Below are 14,946 nucleotides of genomic sequence, written 5' to 3'. Positions count from 1 at the left end.
GTTTTGAGTCTATTTTGTCTAATATATTTCTAACCCACATTATTTTCTTTGCCATTTGCATGAAATTTTTTTTTCCATCTCTTTAGTCTGTATGTATATTTCAATCTTAGGTCAGCCTCTCGTAAGCAGCATATAGATGGGTCTTCATTTTGTTACCAATTCTTATATGTTACCAATTCATATAGATGGGTCTTCATTTTGTTACCAATTCTCGTAAGCAGCATATAGATGGGTCTTCATTTTGTTACCAATATTTAGAAGACACAGGGTATTTAGGATACCCTGTGTCTTCTAAATATTCCCTACCTATTCCCAGAAGTCTTGAAAAACAGATTTCTCCTTTTTCTCGCCCATTCCTCATACTTTAAAAAGCAAAGGGTCTTAGAAAGTATCACATTTAAATCTCCCATTTTTACAGACAGGTATGAACTTGACAAGAATCACAAGTTCCTCCACCACTGATCTATCTATACTACAGTGTTCTACACTTTACTCACTAGTCTTTATGGACTTGTGGCTGAAGATGGCAAATTTGGCTTTTTTTTACTTTGTCTTGCCTCTAATCTTCCCAAACTGCTATGCTAGCATTGCTAGGAGTTCATAATACTTACTCCACAAAGTTTGCTGATTGGATCTAAACTGTAACATAAACAGACGGACTTAACTCTGTTTTTAAATATATTCTAGTAAAGTAAAGGTATGCCATTTTAAATACATTATTGATATTCAAATCATGTTCAAACAAAATTCTTCTTTATTAAATATCTAAAATACCAAAGTGTTCTGTTCTATTGTAATATTTGTGAGAGAAAGGATGACATGTCTTTCCTGGAATATAATGGGCATTGTTACAAAAATGTTGTTTAATGACTAACAGATAGAAGAGATGACTATTCTTTAATGACATTTCATATTACCAAGGTTGAAAACAGATATCTATAAAAGACACTCTAAAATTGTTATTGCCACATAACAGCAATAATGTAAAATTATACTAAGAAATGCTAATTCTAAAGGACCTTTTATACTTCCTTAAGAACTCAGAGCTTTGCTGGGACTCCAAATAACACATTTTCCCTTCATGCAAAGATGCTAACTAATACTGCTGAAGTTTTACAGATGTTATCATGGTGAATGTCTCTCCCTCTCCTGTGAAATAGTGGAAGAGTAAAACAGCTTTTATCAAAGATAACTCAGGAAATTCATCCTCAGTATGTAAAGCTGTCCTGGGAGAGTCAAGTGGCCTATAGCCTGATGGACAGAATTGCTGGCTGTAACAGTCCATTCACTCGCTGCCCTTCCCTGTACCACAAGCCTGTCAATTCATCATGTTTTATTGCAAAATCTAAAAAGCAAAGGAGTTGGAGCATGGGCATGTGAGGTGTGAGCAGGCACATGCACTATGGAGTTATTATTAAGACATAGCATTTTCCAAATACCATGTGATTTCACTTTATGAAAAAATTTGAAGAACAAAATAAGACCAAATTAAATTGAAACAGACTCAGACACAGAGAACAGACTGATGGTTGCCAGAGGAGAGGAGCATTGGGAGATTTGGTGGAAAAGGTGAAGGGATTAAAAAGTACAAATTGGCCCATAGTGTGGCTCAGTGGTTGAGTGTCAACCTACGAACCAGGAGGTCACTGTTCAATTCCTGGTCAGAGCACATGCCTGAGTTGCAGGCTTTATCCCCAGTGTGGGGCATACAGAAAGCAGCCAATCAATGACTCTTTCTCATCATTGATGTTTCTATCTCTCTTTCCCTCTCCCTTCCTCTCTCAAATCAATAAAAAAATATTTTTAAGAAGTACAAATTGGTAGTTACAAAATAGTCACAGGGATGTAAAAGTATAACGTGGAAAATATAGTCAATGATATTGTAATAACTACACAGGGTGCCAGGTGGGTACCAGAAATACCAGGGGGAACACTTCATAAATTATGTGATTGTTTAACTATTATACCGTCCACCTGAAACAAATACAAAACAATATTGACTGTAAACTGTAAGTGAAAAATTAAAATTACTTTATTGATTTCAGAGAGGAAGAGAGAGCTAGAAACATGGATGAGAGAGACTCATTGATTGGCTGCCTCCTGCACGCCCCCTACTGGGGATGGAGCCCACAACCAGGCATGTGCCCTTGGCCAGAATCCAACCTTGGACCCTTCAGTCAGCAGGCCAATGCTCTATCCACTGAGCCAAACCGACTAGGGCTAAAATTAAAAATTTTAAAATAAAACATAGCTCTTTCAAAATAGAGCTACCTTTTAAAAAGAAATGGAAAAAATAAAGCATTTACAATATTTTAAAAGGAATGACAAAAAAAAAAGAAAAAAAGAAAGCTTTTCTCCATATAAATGCCTTTTAGTCCTTTCATATTAGTGATTGCCTACTGAATTTTAGATAACAACTAATTACTCTCCCATGCAGCTACTGGAAAATTTAAAGATGCTAAAAGTCTAAGATGCAACATGAATATGATGATCAGATACTTTGAATTGTATAGATACTGACCTCCTCCTCCTCCCAGCCACTCTGTGTGTGCAGGCCAGTGCCACACCTTGTGAAGAAGAATGACGCTAGGACAATTTCTTGATGCCCAATTCTCAATTCCTCCCACATCAAGTGATGCACTAGAATTGACTACAAACAGAAGGAATTTGGCTTAAAAAAAAAAAGTCTGCAGAATTTATGAGTTTTGACAGCTAGTAAGCAACAATGTTTTATTACATTTTCAAAAATAGTCTTAGAAATTCTAGACTGAGCAGAACTCTTATCTCATCCCAAACAACATATTAGCAAATAGATGAATGAAATGAAATTTCAAGTTTTTTAAAAAAGAAATGTTATTCTTAATAAACAACTTGTGTCTTTTGCCAACCAAGCACTCTCTCTTTGTCTTCTCTAGGCAACAAGGCTATAATCGTTTCTATTGAGCAGTTATATATCACCCAAACACTGTACCATATGCTGAGACAGGGAAGCCATCTCAAATGTAGCAATGAGAGCAGGATTCAGGGTCTTGCTGTATGGCCACATTGGCCTCTCATGCCCTATAATGCCGGTGGGTGGTTATGACTCAGAAGGTGGGCCCTGTCACTGGTGAAGGCTCCTCTGACACTTATTCACCAGGCTCCCAGCACCCTCTTATTCTTTTTTGCTTTGTAGTGATTTCCAACATAACAATCAAAAGCCCCTCTGCAACCTAACCAGGAGAACTATTCCTGGTGAGCATAAATCCTCAGAGATGGAAATCTCTTCTTCCGATGGGTGTGGCAACCCTGGTCCAATCTCTCATCCAAACTCACATGTGTAAAGTTACTAAAAACGGTGATAATGTAGGTGACAACAATATCAGTTAACATTTGTTGAGTGTTTATTTTGTGATATTTACTAACATGAAATATCTCACTGTACTCATCAAGGCACAGTGAAAAGACCAAAACAGCTGTGGAGTCAAACAGAATTGGAGTAAGATTCCTATTGTGCTACTAAAGTGCTCAATTGGGAAAGTCCTTCAGCCCCTCTGGGCTTCACAGTTATTTGATAAATTGCGATACTTTTGCCCACTCTGCCCTCTTCCCAAAGATAGTGCACATTTACAAAGAGATACCAGAGATAAGAAATGTGAAAGCTCATCAGAAACTGGAATGTGCTCTTCACACATATCAGGCTTGGACATGGTGTGGTCCAAGGTCACACAGCTGGTTCATGGCTGGCCTGGAACTAAGACCCAGGTGTCGGAACTCATAGGCCAAACAGGCTAAGCTGTTGTTCACCTCAGTTCAGCACAGTAGGCTTCTGGACGCAGGAACTCCCAATGGTTGACTCTCTCATCTCTTGAGATTAGTTCCTAACCCTCACACATCAGTGCCAGTACAGCTGCCTCTGTCTCTAATTTTCACTACATGCGTATGTACACACACACACACACACACACACACAATCTCACTTATACATCTCTTGGCTCATATAGATTATCAGAACTCACAGAACTGGTCCTGCAAGCATGGATTTGTTAACATCCTGGGAAATTCTGGAACTCTCAGGCTCTCACTATTCTTCAAAATGAATATTTCTGGAAATGGGTAAGAATTAATGAAATAAAATGGTGCCCTTTGGATATCATGATGTTTCTTTAGCAAATTTTATTTCATTTTTGCAAATATTATAAGATCCAGTAACTCTCTTTAAAAAGTGGTTCTTCTTTGATTAGACTACATGGCACTGTGGTCATTTTACGACCAAGAAAATCTCATACTACCCGGACAGTGCTGCTCAGTGGTTAAGCATCCACCTATGAACCAGGGGGTCAAGGTTTGAGTCCCAATCAGGGCACTTGTCCAGTTTGAGGACTCATCCCCAGTAGGGGGCATGCAGGAGAAAGCCAATAGATGATTCTCTCTCATCATTGATGTTTTTATCTCTCCCTCCCTCTCCCTTCCTCTCTGAAGTCAATACAAAAATATTTTTTAATTTATAAAAAAGAAAATTTCATTTTCCCCAAATGATTTTACTTTGATTTGGGGCAATCTAGGAGGTGTGTTTATACAATATGTCACACCCTGACCTACATGTCCAAAAGGATTTTAAAAGGCATATGTGTCCTGTGGTACTCAGTTTTACTTCTCTGACACAGTCACAGCTGTGTAATTTTATTTTTGCCGTAAAAAGCTTTTTATATCACCACCCCTCATTACACCTACAAGTTTCATCAGCAAGATAAATTATCTGCAATATTGCCAAATTGTTTGGAATCTTCGTAAACACCAGAATATTGTGGTGACCATGACTTACACAGTTCTCATAATGGATTGAAGCAGCAAATTTCCTGAGGCCAAGATTCTCTTAAGATGACAAAAAAAAAAATCTGTTAGCACTGGAAAGGAAAATGCAACAGATTCTGCCAGAATTTCAGCTTTCAAGAAAGGGCACTGTAAACTGAGGGAAGGGAGAGTAGGGAGTGATGATTCCTCTGAATCTCAGTGGTCGCCAGAAAGGCAGAGGGCTCCATTTGCCTGAAGCTGGACAGAAGAAACTGCACTGGCTATAGCATTCCAAGTGACACCTGCAAAGCACTGCCTAGTCCAGAGCACCGTCTAGTCCAGAACACCTCCTAATCCAGACCACCGCGTCCTGAGTATCTCCCACGAAGGGTTAGCAAGGAGTGTTGAGAGAGGGTCCAGATAGGCAGCCATTGAATCAGCAGCATCCTCAAGAGCCCCTGCTGTCACTTAGATAGGAAGCAAAGAGCACAGCCATGACTTTACCTGCCCAGAGACCCAGTCCAGAGGCTCCCTGGCAACTAGACTTACCTTGCCCATTCCCTTATCTGCTCAGCTTATTTGTTTTTGGGAGAATGGGAGCTCTTGCTGGAGCACTTGCACCCAACGCACCCTCCCAAGAACCACCTTTATGGTACTCCATGACCTCCACCAACCCGGCATTGCAGATGGATAGAGGAAAATGATCCTAATTTCAAAAGCAAATGGCTACAAGCTCTTCATATATCAGGTTTTTTCGCATCAGTCCCAGATTCCAGCAAATGGGCAGGCTGCACCTGGAGATTGGGGCTCAGGGTTTGTAAATCACAAGCAGTTTCTCAAGGATGAACCCCCCATGGGGTTGGGACAGCGTCCCAGCCCGCCCATAGGCCTTGAGGATGACCCTAGCACTGGAAAACCGCCTAGGATGCCTGGCGTGCAGCCACTAGAGAGGGGCACAAGCTGGATACACAAGCTCTCTCCGGTGTCCTCAGACAGCGGCAGAAGGACACCCACTCTCCTGGGAGACTAGAGCCACAGGAGAAAAAAGAGGAAGAAAAGGGGACAAAAGTCAGCCAAGAAGAGAAAAAAAAAAAGAAAGCAGAAAATGGTGAAAGAGGAAAAAGAGAAAGTGAGAGAAGAAATTTCTATGGAGAAGGCAAGATCAAGGTAAATAGAAGTGAGAATAAAAGGGAGAAAGAATGCGGGAGTGGAAAAGAGGAAAAAAAGTTTAAAGGAGACTTCGGAACCGGGGTGTGGAGAAGAGCTAGGACTGGTGGGATTCAGGGACACTACACACATCATGGTTCTCTCCTATGTGCCCTACCCTGTCCCAACATCGGGCGGCGGTGGGGGGGGGGGACGCTTGTTCCGGGCTTTCCTACACCCGCTCCCAGCCACCAAGCTGGCCAACCCGCGGACAGTGGACAGGCTTCCCTTGCTGCCACCGCGCCCAGATCGCGCGCGCTAGGGCACCTGGCGCCTGCCCAGCAGGGGCGCAACCCCGAGGGCGCCGAGGTGAGCACTGGGGTCACAGGCACTCTGGCGCTCCAGAGCACTGTTTCAATGTGGGCGCGCACTCACCTGGACGGTCTCAGCTTGGCATCGCGCTTGCCATCCACCACAGCGGGCACGCAGCTAGTAAGCTCAGTCCAGTCCGCGTGCAGCCCGCAGCTCCAGCCAGTGGAGAACCTGGAGAAGAGCCAGGTCTCCCGCTTACCCGGCCGGTGGCAAGTGCATTTCTTCTGACCCACGCGGCATTCGCAAGGCTGCTCCAGCTGGATGTTGCGCACAAGGTGGCGGCCAAAAGTGGTACCTCCGGTCTTCTGGATGTGCAGGAACACGATCAGGTCATCGCCCTTGATATCGAAGTCTACCTTGCGCAGGAGATCGCTGCGGCTGAAATTGTAACGGGGCACGAACCTGGCGGAACTCTCATCCTCTGAGCGGTACGGGTCCGGCATAGGGGAGCTGAAAGCCTGCAGGCGGAGGAGCTGGCATTCTGTGCCGGGGCACACGTATTGGAGGACGATCACGGCAAATAGGAAGAGCATCACCAAAGCCAGCAGCAGCTTGTTGGATTTCTCATCCATATTCCCGACGCTGAGGGAAACCCAAGCTCGTTACGTCAATCCCACAGCTCAGCCCGCACTCGCCGTGCGCCCGCAATCCCCCACCCCCTGGCGCCACCGTTGCGCCCCTCTCCTCCTCCCCTCCACGCGGAGTGTTCTACAGCGGAGGCAGCAGCAGTGGCGCCCTTCCCCGCTTCCTTTCTTCCCGGCAGGCTCAGCGCTGTGGCTTCTGCCGCACAGCCTCCCCCACCTCCACCCCCGACTCCTTCCCGCTGGTCGCCTGCCCTCTCCCCGCGCCAGAGCTCTCAGGAGCCGTTTCGCGGGGTTTCGTACCCCCAGGACCCCAGTTGCCTGGCTTTCCAACTCACAACCCCCAGTCCGAGCCCCCGCGTGTCTCCCTCCACTTTCAGTGGTTCCGTGGCTCCCATCACCATCCCGCTTCACCCACAGGACTCTCCCAAGCTTCTTTCCCCCGCCCCCCCCCCAGTCCTCTAGGCGCTCAAGCAGCCGCCTCCTCGCCTGCCCCAGCAGTCTTCCTCCCCAAGACCCCAAAGCCTTAGCTCTTTCCTGCACCCGGTTGCCCATCTAGGAGGGCGCCTGGAGTGAGATCACAGCCGGGCGAGCTGAGTTCCCCTGGGGGAAGGAGTCCACCGGCAGCCAGATTTGCAGGCAGAGACTCCGCGCTCCCGGTGCCGGCGGTGCTCGGGGAGGGAGCAGCAGCATAGCCAAAGGCGCGCTGCTTCCCTTCGGAGCGCCCAAGCCCCTTCGCCAAGGGCCACCTGGAACTTTTCGCCTTTCTCTCCCCCTCGAGGCTGCCCTACCCTCCCCGCACAGTTCCCGCTCACCAGGGCCCGGGCGTGCGAGTCCAGCTTTCGCCTATAACGTACCTGGCTAGGGGGCCGAAAATCTTGGAGAAGATCGCACCGAGCACGTGCTTCAGAGAGTGGCCCAGCGCTGCCAGGCCCCGAGTGAGCAGGGCCCGGCAGAGGGAGCCCAGGTCCCAGCGTCTCCGGAGGTCGTGCATCCGCCTGCGGCGGCCTCGGGGCAACAGCGCGAAGAGTGGGGCACGCGCGGCTCCCGCCTGGGAGGAAGACGCCTTTAGGGGCTCTTCCTTCAGCGGCTGGGAGTTGAATCCGCGAGACACACCCCTAGGAGGGTCCTCTCGGACTGAGGCGGCGACTGATCCCGGCCGGCTCTCAGCCAATTCAGCCTCTACTCTGGAATGCCGGCGGGGACAGGTGGTGCGGGCGGGCGCTCCTCGCTCCGGTTGCAGTGTCGGCCAGAGCACCCCGGCTGCACACGCAGGCAGTGCCATTCCCCCCTTCAGGCAACTCAGGGTACTAAGGATCTGGAGCAAGCTTGAATTTATGTAATACTGCCTCACGCCTAAGAGCTTGAGCCACTTCACAAGCAGAGGACTTGGGTTTCCTCTTGTCTTGAGTAAGGGCGATCATTACGGTGAGCGCATCACTCCACTTTGGCTTGTTATTTCAAAGTCTCCTAAAATAGCAAAGGCGCACATTGGACCCTTTCCCTCTCTCTCTTTGCCAATGTCCTTTCTAAAACAGAAGCAGGGGCATTTTCTGAAAAGGTAATTCAACATGAAGGGAGAATCATGACCAAAAAACATTACAGAATGGAAATGTGAGATTTTTCAGAGCAGAGACAAACCACTCTCTTACTGCTGAATCCCAGCATCAAGCGCGTGCCTACAGGAAGGCTTCACTTATATTAGGTTTATCGAAGGAAAGATACATGACTAAATACTACATCAGAGTGGGGACATCTAATCCTATATGATGTGACAAATGAGGAAACTGAGACCTAGAGAGAGGAAGAAATGTGCCCAGGGTCACAGGGCAGAGCCCCAGGGTTTGAAACAAGGAAACTAGAAACCATCAACCCATCCCTCTAATAAATAGGTACATCCTCAAGCCCAGGTGTCCAAAAGGCTCTTTTCACCCACAGGACAAGCAATGTAAGGATTAGCAAAGAAAGAAAAGATGTTCCCAGAACTAGATCCTCAGGACTCAGACTATCCCCATATGATTGATCAGGTGGAGCTTGCTTGCTGTACATAGGGAACTGGTGTTTCTGTGAATGAATGGCCACTCTATTCAGTCCCACTGCTGCAGAAGTGGCACAGGGTGGCAGCAGTGTTTCAGAACAATGCTGTTGGGGCTGGGGGTGATGGTCAGTCATCTGAGTCCTGGGGTGGGAGCAAGTCCTTTCAGAGACAGGCTCTCCCAGTATCTCCCTAGGAACATTTGGTCCCTCGCTGAGCTCTGCTCCATCCCTCCTGTTTTTTCTGTGTAATGAAGCAGCAAGCACTGGTCTAGAAGTCCTGAAAAGATGTCACTTCCTGGCTAGGCAGCCCCGGAATAATCATTTGCCCCTCCTGAGCCTCAGTTTCCTCTTCTGGAAAATAGAATCAATTCCTCCTTTTGTACCATCTGGGTCACTGTGATGATTCCCTTGGGCAATTCCAAATGTGAGGCTATGTTTACCTGATGATCTAAGCTCAAATGTGCCCACAGGCCAATTAAGGAAGGGGCGCTTCTTGGGCGATTTTATGGCTTTGTCCCCCCCCCTTAGCTCCCTTCAGATCTTCCCAGTCCTTTCATGTGCCCCCAAACCTACTGGGAACAGTGATGATCCCTTTGTCCACCTGTAGGATAAAGCTTGGGAATCCTATATTTCAGGCGGTTCATCAGGTTCCAGAGGGACACTCTGACTCTTGAACTTATACTAAGGAGCCAGGTGCAGCAACTTGGCTTTCCAGAGAGCTCCCCTGATTCCCCAGGCTGTAGGACATGCCTATTCCCCCTAAGGGCCTGTGAGGGTAAGAGTCAGGGAAGTGAGAAGCTATGGGAGTAGCCAAGGAGCTCTGCTTACTAACTGTCCCCACCTTCTCTTTGACCAACCACACAGTCAACCTCTTTAGTCCATCCAGTAAATGGCTCTCATCATGGTGTCATATGGGGACCCCTCTGCCATTACACCTAAGAGCTTGATGTAATGGCATTCAGTGAGATCCCTAGGAAAACACTTCTGAAACAGGTGGGTGATGCATTCATGTCCCCAGCAACTAACTCTGGAGATTCTACTCTAAGGGAGATTTGTGGGATTAGAACATGCCTTGGGTGGAGGTGAGGGTGAGGGGGTGGTAGCTAGTAGGAGAAAAAAATCTGCATTTACTCATTTAGATGGTAAAAGGAGCACATACATACACACTTACAGTCTGACTCTCATAGAAAAGGGCAGTCAGGCTGGTAGTTGCAGGGCAAAGAAGGGACAAAATAGGGCTGTCCAGTTTCTGATAACTAATATGTCACTAACATTCTAGTGTGAATGTATACAGCAGCTCACTGGAGCATATTTGCATTTTCAAGCCTTTCTTTATGCTCTAAGGAAAACAAAGAAATGCTTCTCTCATTGTAGGTTTCATATATCAGGGCTCCTTAAAGGGGAAGAAAATTGTCTTTTGGGCAACAGGGATCCCACAAGTCTGAGGGGACCCCTCCTGGGGTAAAGAGGCTTCCTGCTAAGAAGAGGGAATTCTTCCTGTGTATGTCCGAAAAACTGTGTTTTCCTTAGGCCAGGTTAAGCCTTGGCAGGAAGTTCCAATGCTTCTTGCAGTCCTGGGCTGCTTCCTCTCAGGAACTGAATAACAAAGGTCCTGATACTCAGAAATCAGCCCTATGTTGAAGATTGGGGTGGGATGCAAAAGAGGAAGATAGTTGTCTTCTTGAACTGTCAGGACTTTGGTTTTCCAAATCCATATTTCTTAGACCCACCTGAGTTGTTGTGTGTGTGTATATAGGGTGTCTAAAAATATATACACACACTTTGAATAATTATAAAAGTATTGCTTATCAAAATACATTTCATTTTCAAAATTGAGCTATCAGCTGTTAAAGTGTGTATACATTTTGGGGAGATACCATATATATGGAATTCAGAACTTGAAAGATGAGAACTCTGCAGTCTGAGCAGGGATTCTGGTTGTCTCCACAAAAGGTTGATGATTCTGGGAGTGAGGGTAAAGGTCAGCTTGCCTTGCATACTGAGCAGTGTACTTCCAGACATTTGTTTGGTTGCTGTAATCTGAAAAGACAGCAGGAGGTATTTGAAAGAGCACAGGCCTGGGAATCCAGAGACCTGGGTTCTTGTCTTGACTCTGCCACTAATGAGACCCTGTATGACGTTGAAGAAGCCACTTGCTTGCTCTTGGGCTCAGTTTCCCTATTTGTAAGAAGGCAAAATAAATATTATGATTCGATGGGCACTTTCTTGCTCTAACATTCAAGGCCACATGCATTCTTATCTTCCTCAAGGGCCAAAGGGCTGCCAAACTCTGAGTGTCATCTCCGGGGAAAGCGTAGGCCTAGTCCTCGACAGTTTCTGTGACATTTTGTTGGGTCCCACCAGGCAATCAGCAGCTAAACTTATTCTGGACCTTTGTAAAAGGGTTGTCATCAGGGTCCCCTGTTCAAATAGGAAGAAAAACAGTGAAAACTTAATGTCAAAGAAAGTGTTGGCACTCTTTGGAGTTTAGTATAAAACACTAATGAAATATGGATTCCCCCTTATCCTGAGCACTATGCTCAACACTGTCTTTCCAGCTGTCACTAATCCTACCTTATAATAGAGAAACATGCAAATTGACCGCACCTCCGCTATGCCCATGATTGGGCCTGCGAGAGGCTGGGGGAGGGACTCTGGGTGGCCTATCCAGCCGTTGAGAAGACCAAGATGGCGCCGCCCAATCCTCTTAGTTTCGGGGGTCCCGGGGGCCATCGCCACCCTGGGGGGGCGTGGCCGGGCCCAGCCAGCCGCTCCCTGGGGGTCCCCGGGGTGATCGCCACCCTGGGGGGGGGCATGGCAGGACCCGCCCAGCCGCTCCCGGGGATCCCGGGGGCTAAGGCCACCCTGGGGGGGCGTGGCCGGGCCCAGGCAGCCACTCCCGGGGGTCCCGGGGGTCCCGGGGGTCCCGGGGGCTAAGGCCACCCTGGGGGGGCGTGGCCGGGCCGAGCCAGCCACTCCCGGGGGTCCCGGGGGCAATCGCCACCCTGGGGGGGCGTGGCCGGGCCCAGCCAGCCGCTCCAGGGGGTTCCGGGGGCGATCGCCACCCTTGGGGGGCATGGCCGGGCCGAGCCAGCCTCTCCTGGGGGTCCCTGGGGCGATCGCCACCCTGGGGGGGGCGTGGCAGGACCCGCCCAGCCGCTCCCGGAGATCGCCACCCTGGGGGGGCATGGCAGGACTCGCCCAGCCGCTCCCAGGGTCCCTGGGAACATTGCAGGCATGTGGTTGCTGAGACCCAGACCAGGCATCTGGCCACAGATTCATAGCTTTGCAGAGATGTAGGGCAGGGATCTGCCTCATCTACAGAGAGACAGAGGTTCTGCAGTGCCCCCAAGACGTGGGTGGGCCCAGCCAGGGATCAAGGGGCATGGAAGGACTCCTGGTAGAGGGGCAAGGACCCTCACCCCTGAGGCAGGGGTTGAGGCGTGGAGCCACCTCAGTGAAGGGGTGCTGCACTGCAGGGTACTGGACTGACTGACATGATTCAGAGAAGCTCCCCAGTGCTAATGGGCCTCGCTCAGGCGGCCTTCACACTTCAGAGGCAGTGACTACTGCTCCTGCCTTGACCCAAAAGCAAGCTCGCTACACCCTGCCCCATAGCAGAGCATGCCTAGGCAGTGAGTGGGAAGCCTTCCACCTGCTTCGGAGAAGGGGGGGGGCAGTAAAGAATGGGGGGAGAGGAAAGAATGTGGAGCATCCGCAATGAAGAGGTGCTTGAGAAAGAGGCTGGGAAGCCTGACTGGAAGGTTTGTTCTGTTTGCTGGGCCGCTGCCCCTTAGGAAGCACAAAGAGCATGGCTCTGAGGGCTTCCTGTGCGCTGAGTCAAGTTCCACAGCCAACTGGAATTGGCCTCATCTATAAAATGGATGAAGCGTGTCCCAGTGCCTTCACTGAGCTTTGATGGCCAATTGAGATACTATATAAAGAAAATGAGGGAAGAAGTGAAAAAGAAAAAGAAGGACAAAAAAACACAAAAGAAAGACTGAAAGGAACCTGTAAACCCATTGTCACTTAAATAGGGAATATAGTCAGTAGTGTTGTAATGATGGTATGATGCCAGGTGGGTACTAGAAATATCGGGGAACACTTTGTAAAGTATATGATTGTCTAACCACTATTCTGTAACTAATATAAAACCTGAAACCAATACAAAATAATGTTGAATGTAAAGAAATGAAAATTGGAGTGAAATTTTTATAAATTTCAAAGTTTAAATAAAAGCTGTAAAGGAAGGAAGGGGAGAATAAAAAGTGTTTTTCATTTTGCCACTTCATTAAAAAGACAGTTGTCTTTATGTGGTGCTTTTATACTTTTCTAAGTCATTATCTCATTTTAATTTCCGGGCAACTTAAAGACAAGATAAGTATTCCCTCCACTATTCAAAGAAAGGAAATCTTGGTGTCTGGTCCTAATGATTCAGTCATCAAGCCCTTATTGTACAGCAGGGTTAGTAAAATTTTCTGTGCAGGGTCATATCTATACTAATAAAAGCCTTGGGGGTGATCAGGCCAGCAGAGGAGGGTATTTGGGGGCAATCAGGCCCGCAGAGGAGCAGTTAGGGGGCAATCAGTCCAGCAAGGAAGCAGTTAGGGGGCAATCAGGCAGGTAGGTGAACGGTTAGGACCCAGTGGTCCCAGATTGTGAGAGGGATGTCCAACTGCAGGATTAGGCCCAATGTGGAATCGGGCCTAAACCTGCAGTTGGACATCCCCCGAGGGGTCCCATATTAGAGAGGGTGCAAGCTGGGCTGAGGGACACCCTCCCCAGTGCACGAATTTCGTGCACCAGGCCTCTAGTTTTTAATAATGTTCATACTATTAATAATAGGCGATTTTTGTCACAAAACTGGAAGGTTTGCGAAGTATTGAGTCAATTTGTTTCTGTTTTTATGAGTCTCTCCAAATTGAATGAGCAGCAGTACTTAATGAAAACACTGTTCTGAAATTCATGTTTTAACATTGCAGACAGGTTGGGTATATATATCACTTTCTACAGTCATCTATATTCCTCCCAGAAAACAGTGAGTTTTATTTGTTTAGCTTTACAAAACATGGGACTTGAGGAATTTAAAGAGGAGATGATGTGTATGCTAAATGATTGTCTGTTGCAAAGGCAAGGTAAGACATAGAATGGGGTCATGGAAGACCCTGAGCTTGCAGACCAATGACAATCCTTCTCCTGATGCGGAATTCCAACCATTTCATGGACAGTGCAACTTTTTCTTTATTTATTGTTGAGAGTATTACAGATGCCCCCCCCTTTTTTTCTCCCCTTTGTCCCCCACCACTCATTTCTCACACTATCCCAGGCCTTCACCACTCTATTGTCTTGCGCTCATGGGCAATGAATATATGCATATAAGTTATTTGGTTAATCTCTTCCCGCCCCCTCCCCCTTCCCTCTGATATTCTGACAGTGAATGGAAGAGTCTGCTCATGTAGGGGTTTTAAAATTATGGTAACACAAGGCCTGGAACCACTGGCAGTAGGACGCTTTGTTCCTGTGAGTCACTTCACTTCTTTGGGCCTTGGTTTCTACTCTATAAAATAGCCTGACCAGATACCTTCAAAAAGCTGGTTTAGTAGTAGGGTAAAGAGGAATCCAATCTCAAATGAGCTTTTTTTTTTTAAGGAGAGACCATAAGCTTGGAGAGCACATCACCTTGGAATTTCGTCAGCACTCACTGAGCTCTCCTTGAGCCTCAGTTTTCTCATCCATGAAAATGGGGCTAATGATAGCTACCTCACTGGGTTGTCATGTGAGTTAACTAAAATAATCTAGTGAGAGCACTTAGTCTAATTCCTGAGAAAGTAGAACTTCTATAACTTCATTTCTCTTCCCTTTTGACTGTCAAGAGCTTTGATTTGAGCCCTTTGATATATTTCCCACAATAGTAATATACACATATTTAATGACAGGTAGCTGGCCATGGGCCTAATTGTGACCTAGACTGGATTTTTTATCTGCTGTCATTTCTCACCCTCCCTTCAGACCTGTCCAGTGCCCTCCTGGCTGGTGT

General features: G+C 47.3%; 1 protein-coding gene across 2 annotated transcripts in view; it reads right to left on the bottom strand.

Moving 5' to 3' along the window:
• HS6ST2 (heparan sulfate 6-O-sulfotransferase 2) overlaps positions 1–8,157 on the bottom strand; it is a 358,595-nt gene extending 350,438 nt beyond the window's left edge. For both annotated transcript variants that reach the window (XM_008156954.3, XM_008156955.3), the window contains exons 1-2: positions 7,730–8,157; positions 6,355–6,873 (exon numbers count right to left, since the gene is read on the bottom strand). In XM_008156954.3, coding sequence (XP_008155176.1) covers positions 6,355–6,873; positions 7,730–8,157 — 947 coding nt within the window. The remainder of the gene's footprint in view (positions 1–6,354; positions 6,874–7,729) is intronic.
• Between the last annotated feature and the right edge of the window lie 6,789 nt (positions 8,158–14,946).

Source organism: Eptesicus fuscus, chromosome 1, assembly GCF_027574615.1.
Source record: "Eptesicus fuscus isolate TK198812 chromosome 1, DD_ASM_mEF_20220401, whole genome shotgun sequence".
NCBI classification, from domain to species: Eukaryota; Metazoa; Chordata; class Mammalia; order Chiroptera; family Vespertilionidae; genus Eptesicus; species Eptesicus fuscus.
Note: the sequence above shows the minus strand (reverse complement) of the source record. Positions and strands in the feature narration are given on the sequence as shown.